Genomic DNA, 11,621 nt, shown 5'->3' with positions numbered 1-11,621 from the left:
AAGCTCAGTCAGAATCGGCATCAGCATTATTTCTTTTCTTTTCTTTCTCTCTTATTAACCCTTTGACTGCCACTTGGTACACCTTTACTTAATTACCAAACTCTGGGACATCTTTACTTGTTCTACAGCTACATCCAGTCTTTGAGCTGGGGAGAAATTGGTAAATACATTCTTTTTCATCGCTAACTTTCTTGTAGACGCTTATAAAGACTTCACCCATTGCGGTTCTGGTGCTGCTAATTTTTTTCGTGTCTCAGTGAAGAGGTTAAAGCCTCCTTATAAAGTTGAATGTCAAGCCATTACAGGTTCACAACATAGAGCCGAAGCAACACTGGCTGGCGTTCAAACACGTCAAAATATTACCGTACACTTGACACCGTACACATGACACAAATTTATAAAGAAGCATGCAATTTTTTTTACGTAAGAGTTTCACTGGCTAAGGGCAAAAAAAAAAAAAAAAAACATTTGGTTCTGGTTCATGATAAGTCCTGCATCAGCCTCATTTTTATATAATTTATATTCTCTTCCTCATTCACTATTTTTTCTCTCCTCTGTATATTATCCTTCTCTTCCTCATTTATTCATTTTTTTCACCACTCCTCTATATGTTATATACTTCTCTTCATCATTCATTCATATTCTCTCTCTCTCTCTCTCTCTCTCTCTCTCTCTCTCTCTCTCTCTCTCTCTCTCTCTCTCCATATATTATGTCTTTTCTTTCTCCATCTTCATGTTTTTTTTTTTCTCTTCCTTTCTTTGTGTGCATTTGTTCTTTTCATTCTATCTTTCCCATCAAAATGAAAAAAATAATAATGTTTGCTTTACTTCTATAACTTTTCCTTTAATATATCACCATGCACATTTCTCTCTCTCTCTCTCTCTCTGAAGTAGGTAACATGTATTTCTTATGTGCTGATAAAGTGGGAATTTAAATATATGAAATGGTCTAATTTATCTTTTATTTCTTTCTTTTTTTTTTACTTTCTATTTGCTTATTTATTTGTTTGTCTATTTATTATTTTTGGGAGACGGTTAGGTTACGAGTAAGGAAAACATCTCTGTTAAATCCAAACACACTTTTATTACTATGATATATATATATATATATATATATATATATATATATATATATATATATATATATATATATATATATATATATATATATATATATATATATATATATAATGTTCACAACTCTTAATTAAGTGTATATTCTGATATCGCTCTATACTATTCACAAAAAAGAAGAAAAAAAGAAAATAAATAATTAAAAAAAACAAATAAATAAATACTTCTTAGGGAGAGAAGCAAATTGACAGATGCCTCTCTCTCTCTCTCTCTCTCTCTCTCTCTTTGTTGGCATACTCACACATAAGAAACGATAAATGAATGAATGAATGAATGAATGAATAAATAAATAAATAAATAAATAAAGCCTACCAAATTTCTCTGCAGTACAATTATTCACACCATTTATTAACTTCAGCACATCAAAACTGACAGTCATCTTTTGCCACAGCCTAATAGCCTCTGTGAACGTGTTACTCCATGTACTTCCCTCACAAGTCCCTAATTCCAGAGAAAGACAGTTTTTTTTTTTTTTTTTTCTTTTTCGAGTCTATGAGCAGAAATAAATGCTATGTTGAATTTAAAATAGAATGTGATTTTTTTTTCCATAAGGATAAAAAGGATGTGATTTTATTTTTTTTTTCTAATTGAATTTAGAATAGAATGTGTTGCCGTGATGAAACTTTATTTTTTTTGTTTATTTTCATTTATTTATTTATCTTATTTGTATTTATTTATTTTTTTATTTTTTTTTAGCATAAGAAGAATGTGGGGGATTTTAAATGTTTTTTATGACCGCAAATTGAATAAGGTGTTACATGTATCCCTTCTGAGTGGAGATAGTATATAATTTATGTAGTGATTAGTGTTTTCCAACTGCATATTCGATGTCGGGAAAACACACATTACATAACAATTTTTTCTTCTGATCATGTAATTCTTCATTATTATTATTATTTTTTTTTTTTTGTTCCTAACTTTTATCACAGGGAATGAGTGAGTTTCTGGCGCCCACAGCACAGCCAGCACCTCTTCACTCCCCACCACAGCACCCACGTTCCTATTCCTGCTACTTCCTTCCTACTACACTTAGACACCACAGCAGTAACTTCACCCTTCACTGCAACACTCGTATTTCTCTCCCTGCTCCTGGTACTTTCTTTCTCTCTTCTCTTAACCCTTTCACTGCTATTTGCTACACCTTTCTTTAATTACCAATCACTCTGAGACATCTTTACTTGTTCTGCAGCCACCTAAAAACATTAAACTGGGTAGAAATTCCAAAATACATTCTTTTTAATCAATTTAAGACTTCACGCATTACTTTTACTGGTTATTTTTTTTTATATCAGTGAAATACTTGATTAGTCACCATATTCCTACTACTAGTACTAACATTCTTTCTTCACTTATCACAGTAACCATCTTTCTATCCTTCACCTCACCACCCACTGTCACCTCTGCTGCTGCTGTGAATCTTGTCTCACCTACATCACCTTCCTCCTCTTCCCAACAGCACCCCACGTTCCTAATCCCAGTACTAACATCTTAACTTTGTATTCTTAGCTATTACAACACCCCATCTCCTCCACCACAGCCTGTACTGAGATTCTCCTATCACAAAAGCCCCCATCCCTCTTATCCCTTCCTAGTGGACCAGTAACGTCAGTACCTAAATCTATTCGTCTTTCTATAATTCACCCACACTTCCCCTGCAGACTTAGAAGAGTTTAATGGAGTTTCCTATGTGTGTTAATGTCTCAAGCTCTCATTACACCTCTTCTACTCACTGTGAATACCAGAGGAACTTGACTGGGGGAATGAATCTTGTGATAAGTAAAGGGAAGATTGTCACCACTAAGCCATGCGCTGTGCCTTTAAATTGATTATATGAAGGGGTGTATGTGAAGAGAGCAGTGCAGAGGGTTGTAATCTGGTGAGGAGTGAGTGAGAAGGGAAAGAATATTGTAAGAGACTAAAGAAGAGATTGAGTTTGTTGGGGGAGCGAGAAGGAGAGTGCGTACAGTGAGATGATAAGGTGGTGTTGTCACTGCATGTAAGACTCCTGACTCACTCCACCTATAGAGGGAACTGAGACTGAGGCTCAAACAGGGGAAACATGTTAAAATGATAGTAATTCAGATAAAACCCAGATACAAAACATGCCTCAATAACTTTTTTGCTGCTGTTTTTTCAAGAATGCTGAGGTAGGAACAAATTGAAGATTACCACTTAGGAATATCTGAAGAACAAACCATGAAAATAAATAAATAACTAGCAAAAATAACTCTTTCACTGCTTATTTGTATTTCTTAAGTGTTGAAGGAGGAACAGATTAAATATTAGCACTTAGGGATATCTGAAGAACAAACCATGAAAATAAAAAAAAATAATAAAAATAGCAAAAAAATAACTCACTGCTTATTTGTATTTCTAAAGTGTTGAGGGAAGAAGAAAGATTAAATATTAGCACTTAGGAGAGAAAACACACCATGAAAACAAATAAATAACTAGCAAAAAATAACTCTTTCACTGCTTATTTGTATTTCTAAAGTGTTGAGGGAAAAACTGCGATTAAATAATGACACAAAGGAGATCTGAGCAGCACACGTTGAAAATATCAGTAATTAAATCAGGAATACACGTTGAAAATACCAGTAATTAAATCAAGAATACACGTTGAAAATACCAGTAATTAAATCAAGAATACATGTTGAAAATACCAGTAATTAAATCAAGAATACACTTTGAAGATCCCAGTAATTCAATCATTCACATAACAAAATCAAGTACAGAACACACCTTTATTCTTTCCTTGCTATCTGGCACTCAATAACACTACTGCTAGTAAGGTTTCTGAAGGCTGTTGTGGGCTAAACTTACTAAAAGATTCAATATTACCACTAGGGAGAACTCAAAAGAACACACCATGAAAAATAAATCAGATAAAAAGATTATAAAAAAAAAATTGCATAAAATTCTCAGTAACCCTTGTCCTGTTCTTAGGTTTTTGAAGACTGCTGAGGGCTGAACTTGCTAACGATTCAATATCACCACAAGGGGAGTCTCAGAAACACACCATTAAAATAAGCCATTAAAAATATATATAAATAAATAAATAAATAAATAAATAAATAAATAAATAAAATAAATAGATAGATAAAGCAAAGAGTACCTCAGTAACTCTTCCACTACTAGTTGAGTTTGTGAACATTGAAGGCAGTACTAAGACTCAATATTACCCCGAGGAAAGTCTGAAAAAAAAAAAAAAAAAAAAAAAAAAAAAAAAAAAAAAAAAAAAGAGGATCACATACAGAACATGTCTCAATAACTCTTACACTATTACTTGTGTTCCTGGAGAGTGTTAAAAAGTGGCAAAATAAAACAAAACATTAAACATCTGCACTAAGTAAATCTGAGGAACACACCTTGAAAATAATTAAGTAAACCATTCACATTTAAATACGAATACAGACTTTCTCAATAACCGTTCTGCTGCTGGTTGTATTGTTAAAAATAAATAAATAAATAAGAGAAAAAATCATCATCATCATCATTATCATTGTTTTATTTAGTGTCCTTACCTTACCTCATGAGAATTGGACAGACAGCTTTATATTTCCACACTAAGAAGCATCACAAAAAAAAAAAAAAAAAAAAAAAAAAAAAAAAAAAAAAACATAAAAATATACACACAAAAAATAAATAAATAAATAAAGTACAAACCTAAATAAAAATAATAAATAAATAAATAAATAACCAAATAATAATAACAATAACAATAACCAAATAAACACAGAACAATCCCACAACCACAGCTGATGATGCAGATTATTTAGGATCACAAAATAAAGGCATTCTGAACCCCCCATAATAGAACATCTGAACCTAAATTGCAGAGTGTTAGATCTCAGACAGCACCAACACACTTAAATTAAACCAAGACACTTATACTGCCTTGTCTAGATAAACCTGGCTCAAAACTGCCTCTCTCTCTCTCTCTCTCTCTCTCTGGTCAGAAGTGTTGTTATAAACTAGAATTAAAACAGGGAACAGTGAAGTAATAGTGACAGTAAATATATCAGAGTTAATTTTGATGACTGAATGAGGTTTTGTGTTTATGATAAGCCTAAAAGAAGGAAAAGTAGTAAAGTAGGCCTAAGTAAATTAAATACATCCTTGCATTGTATTTTCCTCACACACACACACACACACACACACACACACATACACACACACTGACTAGCCTGTACATACATGCAAACATACATACATACATACATAGGTACTATACATAATATCATTTTGAGCAGTAACAATTGTAGTAATATTAATGAGTATATCTGGGCGTGACAACCAAAAAAATGATCACGATAATCAGTAAACTGATAAAGATAACCTTATCGGTGACGACCAATAACTGATAACTGGCGATAAATTTATCGCCTGGTAACCAATAAATTGATGAGTCCAAAATATTGATACTAGTGATAACGATATTGATATTTTAAATAAAAAATTGATAAATCCAAATCTTTATTTTTATCTTCGAAAACTTGGAAAAATCTCAGAAGAGACTTCAAATTCAATGTTTATATTGTTTCTTCAGTAATGAAAAGTACTGTTTTAAGTACAATAACTACATTTGATTTTGAAAGTTTAAAATTTCAACATGCTCGCATCCCAAAAACTAAAATCATCAATTGCTGTTAGTTTGGAACCAGAAGTATCGGCAACACCAATCAATTGATAATGTGGGAAAAATAGTCGTTGGGTAACCGATAACACGATATTGTTGTCGTGATAATTTATTGTGATAACGCCCACCTATGAAAATTATATAAAGAAATTTATGTAAAAATGCCAATAATTATTTTCATTTGTATAAAAATAGTTAAATACAGTAATAGTAATCTGAAATTATCTCTTTCACTCCCTCTCTCTTTTCTTTTATTTCATTTTCCTTGTTTTCTTCCTTCTAACTCCTCATTTCTTCCTTCTTTCTTTCCTTCTCATTCATCATCCCTATCTTCTTTCCTTCCCCCCTATTCACCCTTCCTTCCCATTAATCTCTTCTATCTCCTTTCTTTCCTTCCTTCCTCCTCTCTACACTTATTTCTTGGCACATTTTCTGTTCATAACATTTTCTTTACATTTTGGACAGACTTATGAATTCTGATCTTGAAATATTACATCACCTGATTATCTGTACAGTTCTTTCTCCTTCTCACACACACACACACACACACACACACACACACACACACACAAATATAGATGGTAGGAGTGATATAAACAGTGAGAACCTTTAGCTCAGTGTAAATAATGAATTGTTGTTGTTTTCAGTGACTGTTTGTGTACTGTACTGCTAATCCAGTCAGAATTTGCCTTTGATGGTGTTTACAGGTCTTAAGTTAATGAAGTAGTTTAGTCAGGGATGTAAAATAGCTGCAGGTGTTAAGATATGAAGAGAGTATTTATCTGCTATGTAAACAACGGCCCTGTGACTTGAATGACTTAATGTGCTCGTTTTTATTTATTCATTGGCCTTTTGATGTTTTATGAAGTCCTGTGTGCTTGTTATCTTCAGTTATAGATATGGAGTAATGTTGAGTCTTGTAGTCTTGATGTGTTTTGTTTTCATTTCTTTGGGTGTTTCTCTCAGCCACACTGCAGCTGTAGTAATGTTGTGGCATTGTTTCTGTTATGACCGAGATGAGTCACACCTAACAAGGGATATTACTGGAAGCTTCCTTTACACTAGTGGCAACCTGACTGTACTGCCACACACACACACACACACACACCACAGCCTCCCTCTTGGTCTCACTCCCTCAAACACCCACACAGTTAAATTAATACTACCACTAGCACTACTACACACACACACACACAACTTAACAACCCATCACCCTCCAACCCTCACACACCACCATCACCACCATTACAAAGGGCACAGTTCCAGCACCCTATCCGGCTTCTCAGGTCGGATGAGGACAGGTGTGTTGCAGGTCCGGGAAATGAGGGCTGACACGTCCTTCTCTTCCAGCCCCGCCCCCCAGAGCCGCCCCAGGTGAGCGTCCACCAGGGAGTCGAGGCGCCGGGAGTACCCAAGGTCATTGTAAGTGCCAGGGACATCCACCAGCAGGAACAGCACAGCCTGGAATGGAAAACTCTTTATAAGTCTTGAACTGTAATGCTTCTCTAATTAGGAATATTTTACTTATGAATTCTATGGGTTTTCAGAATACTCGTAAAGTCTTGCCAGTTTTTGCTTTTTTTTTTTTCCAATGGTAATTTTCAAACGGACTGTGATCATAAACTACGTACAAGGTAAACACACACATGCACACACACCTGCTTATAAGGGGCATTCTCGTTGTCACAGTAGGCGTGGAGGATCATGGCAGCAGGGCCCGGGATGCTCTCAATGTTGTGCACTACTGCAGCATGTGCCCGGTCCAGCCCCTTCAGGCTCTCGTCCAGCTCCACCTTCAGGAGGGCGCTGGTGTCCAGGTACTCACTGCTGCGTGTGTCGAACATCACGAACTGCGAGTCTGTGGAAGAGGCAGGGAGGAAGGGAGGGAGGGAGTGAGTGTGGGAGGGAGGGAGTGAGTAAATGAAGGAGTGAAGGAATCACGGAGGGAGGGAGGGAGGGAGAGAGAGAGGAGGGGGAGTGAATGAGGGAGGGAGGGAGGGACAGAGAGAGGGAGTGAAGGATGGAAGGAATCAGTAAGGGAAGAAGGGATAGAGAATATATTTTGTTATTGTTATCATTTTTTAATTTTCTTTAATTTATTTATTTAACTATATTTTTGTTTTATTTTATTGATCTATGTATTCATTTTTTGTTGTGAAGGGTTTGAGGATGAGTGAACCAGTGAGTGAATACTGGGAAATGATGAGTGAGTGAGTGAGTGAGTGAGTGAGTGAGTGGAGAATTGCCTCATTTATCACTGGTGTCTTTATTAATCTATCTATTTTAATCATGAATGATCAGATGGTGAAGTGAGTGACTGAGGATGCAAGAATTACACAGAAAAATGAACCACAACTAAAACAAATTAAAAACTGAGCAAAACAACAAATGAAAGCACTATGACAAAAAAAAAAAAAAAACTGCAATAACCCCATCACATTACACTAAGAACACACACACACACACACACACACACACACACACACACACTGAGAAGCCCTGAGTTCAAGTCCCGGGCACAGTGAGGCAGATGGGGAAGCCTCTTAATGTGTAGCCGAGGAGATGTTGCCTTGCTGTCCTAGTGTGGCATGTGATCTCAGTCCTACCAAACAATCCCTCACTATGAAGCTGAACGACTGAGACAAACGGTCATAAAGTCAAACACAGACTCACCTTCAAAGGCAAACTGCACCGCCCTAGCCAGTCTGTGCACCAAGCAAGTTGCCACACCACGGGAGTCATCTGGCACAACAAACAGTATTATTGCCGGCTGTAGGGGCTTTTCCACCATGACGGCCTCCAGCTGACCCAGGAGCCCCAACCAAACCTCCCTGGGCTGGCTGAATTCCCTACTTAAACTCTGCAGCTCAAGTTTCAAGTCCGCGTAAACATCAGCTATGAGTTTTGGGGGGCGTTTCATCTTCTCCTCCTCTGCTTTACTGACCGCCTGGTGTAAGGAGTAGATGCCGACTAGCACCAGGAGAACGACAAGGATTAGCAAGGCTGGTGTTGCCCCCTGGTGGTGCTTGGCCTGCTCTAAGCCTTCCTCTGGTGGCATTTGTTTGCTTTCCTTTGGTGGACTCATATTTGGTCTGAGTCGGCACTGTGTTTGCCCTGACGAGTGGGGTGACGTGTGGGGTGCTGGCGGGGTGTGTGCAGTGCCTGGGGGTGTGCCAAGTGGGTGCTGCCGAGTGGTGCCATCCAGAAGGTCCCTTGGGGTGGTCTTGGTGGTGCTGGTGGTGCTGGTGTTGTCCTCCCCATCGCTGCTGTTCTCAGTGAGCTCGTCGGTGATCTGGGAATGGTGTTGGTGTTAGTATGGAATGTTGTTTTGTTGTTGTTGTGGGGATGTTGTGAAGGGTGTTTCTGGTGGGTTGTTTGATTCTTGCTGTTTTTGTGTTCTGGTTTAGTTTTCTTGTGTTGTTAATTGTGTTTTCTTTCAGTTTATTATGTTACGGTATTTTCATTAAGTTTATGCTCAATTTTTCTCTCAATTTATGGTGTTTTCCTTCAATTTATGGTATTTTCTCTCAATTAAAAGTATTTTCTTTCAATTTACTCTCAATTTATGTTATTTTCTCTCAATTTTCTCTCAATTTATAGTGTTTTCTTTCAATTTATGGTATCTATGCTTGATTTTTTCTCAATTTATGGTGCTTACTTTCAAATATTCTCTCAACAACAACAACAACAACAAAAGAAGAAGAAGAAGAAGAAGAAGAAGAAGAAGAAGAAGAAGAAGAAGAAGAAGAAGAAGAAGAAGAAGAAGAAGAAGAAGAAGAAAAAGAAGAAGAAGAAAAAAAAAAAAAAAGAAGATGCCTCTGCTGTACCTGGTGGTCTGGCAGGGGCCCCGGGGGAGGTGGTGTGGTGTTCCTCCCATGGCCACGACCCCGGTGTGAGGGGCTGTGGTGGAAGCCACAGTCCTTCCTCCGCTGTGGCATGGCGGTGACGGTGGTGGCGGCGGTGGAAGTGGCAGGGGTGGTGGAACCTCTTCCTTCTGCACACCACTTACTCACCCCTGGAAAGAATTGTAACCTTTAAGGCCCTTTAAGGCACTCCCTCATTGGCTGCAACGCTACCAATGAGGGGAGAGGATGTGTGTTACCATGGCATGACTTCACGGACATTCTAAAGTAATTAAAAAACTTGCTTTCACGTTGTCTTAAACTCAGGTACGTGGCTGCATACATGACATGAGTGAGTCTGTCTTGTAAAACTGGATGAACACAATGTTGTTTATCTTGCTGCTTGCACTGTTTCAAATGATGATGCGACAACCAAACACACGCTGCCTCCTCCACACCCATCCTGGCACTGCTTGGACCTGTCTGTGCATTGTTTGGCACACACACACACACACACACACACACACACACACACACACAACACAATGGCTACCGCAGTTGGAAACACCTCAAGTGAACAGGGCCTAACTGGGTACTGAGAGAGAGAGAGAGAGAGAGAGAGAGAGAGAGAGAGAGAGAGAGAGAGAGAGAGAGAGAGAGAGAGAGAGAGAGGTGATGTTCTGCCATTTACCACTAACATCCTCTTCAGTTGCAAATTTAATAGACAAAACTGCTCTATAGAAGTTAGGAGGCTAAATTATACACTCCCTCTTGTTAGGTTAAGCTAATCATCCCACAGGGGGCTGAAAAAAAGTTCCCTGTTTAATTAGGTTAGGTTATGTTAGGTTGAATACTGTTAATGTCACAGGGGTTGAAGGAGAAGGTTCCCTGCTTAATTTAGAGGTTAGGGTAAAAAATCACACTTGGGGGTTGAGGGGAATTCCTTGTTTAATGTAGAGTTAGAAAGTTAGGTTAAATATCACATCTGTGGAGTGGTCAGGTACAACTCCACCAAGCACAGCAGAGTGTGGCGGCAAGACAGACACCATTATCATCATCAGCACCACTACTATCACCACCACCACCACCACCACCACTACCATCATTTCATCATACATCACACACCTCCACACCCACCTCCCACCACTGTGCACAGGTCTGCCTCACCTCCCCAAGACCTCCCACTGACACCCCCAACAAAGCTGTGAATCAAGTACCAAGACTTACCTAACTTTGCCCTCAAATTAAAACGTTAGTATTATTTCAGTATTGTTCAGGGATCATCAATTACAAAACACCAAGATACAGAAAACGATAGGACAACAAATATAAAGCACCGGAAAGAAGTTACACACATATTCCCCACATTTACTGAAGGAATATAAGTAACAAATCCCAATCTGTACTTTTACGGTTACTTATAATACTTACATGCGAGGGGAGAGGGCTAGAGACTCACCGGCCACTTATAACCACCAGTAAACAAGAACAGGACAAGTATAGTGTACAACGTTATCTCTCCGTGTTGTTGTTTGGGCCAGTTGGGATGCCTTATATTTCCGTCTTTACAACGGCACGCCCCGATATATATATATATATATATATATATATATATATATATATATATATATATATATATATATATATATATATATATATATATATATATATATATATATATATATATATATATATATATATATATATATATATATATATATATTTTTTTTTTTTTTTTTTTTTTTTTTTTCGGGGGTGGGCGGGAGGGTGGGGGGGCTTGAATGAATGCAGAGTGGAAAAAAGAAAGAATTAGAACAATGCTAGGACCAACAAGAGATAAAGAAACTAATGGTGAGCTACATGGAAACATTTTTTAACCAGGAGCTGAACAATAAGAAATAATTATTCATGGGTGTAGAAAAAGACGGAAACATATTTCAAGGCGTAACAGGTCCAAAGAAGAAGAAGAAGAAGAAAAAAAAAAAAAGAAGGCCAATTTCACTAGT

At 37.4% G+C, this 11,621-nt stretch overlaps 1 protein-coding gene across 2 annotated transcripts; it reads right to left on the bottom strand.

Annotated features, from left to right (window-relative positions):
* Window positions 1–5,866: 5,866 nt before the first annotated feature.
* Window positions 5,867–11,177, bottom strand: LOC135113154 (torsin-1A-interacting protein 2-like). Of its 2 annotated transcripts, none has more exons than XM_064028230.1 (5): window positions 11,047–11,177; window positions 9,601–9,788; window positions 8,447–9,065; window positions 7,432–7,631; window positions 5,867–7,234 (listed from the first exon to the last, which is right to left on the bottom strand). In XM_064028230.1, the coding sequence occupies exons 2-5, from the start codon at window positions 9,709–9,711 to the stop codon at window positions 7,019–7,021; spliced, it is 1,146 nt and encodes a 381-aa protein (XP_063884300.1). In that variant the 5' UTR covers window positions 9,712–9,788; window positions 11,047–11,177; the 3' UTR covers window positions 5,867–7,018. The 2 variants fall into 2 exon arrangements, with proteins under 2 accessions (XP_063884300.1, XP_063884301.1); XM_064028231.1 differs by having other exon boundaries at window positions 11,075–11,163.
* Between the last annotated feature and the right edge of the window lie 444 nt (window positions 11,178–11,621).

The sequence above is a fragment of the Scylla paramamosain genome, chromosome 25, assembly GCF_035594125.1.
Source record: "Scylla paramamosain isolate STU-SP2022 chromosome 25, ASM3559412v1, whole genome shotgun sequence".
Classification (NCBI taxonomy): Eukaryota; Metazoa; Arthropoda; class Malacostraca; order Decapoda; family Portunidae; genus Scylla; species Scylla paramamosain.
This window is presented reverse-complemented; position numbering and strand designations above follow the sequence as displayed.

Excerpts from the sequence above, each read along its gene's own strand:
- LOC135113154 (XM_064028230.1), bottom strand. The coding sequence starts at position 9,711 with ATGCCACAGCGGAGGAAGGACTGTGGCTTCCACCACAGCCCCTCACAC. Across the intron at positions 7,632-8,446 it reads GGTGCAGTTTGCCTTTGAAG|ACTCGCAGTTCGTGATGTTC; the intron begins GTGAGTCTGTGT and ends CCTCTTCCACAG. Across the intron at positions 7,235-7,431 it reads AGAATGCCCCTTATAAGCAG|GCTGTGCTGTTCCTGCTGGT; the intron begins GTGTGTGTGCAT and ends TTTCCATTCCAG.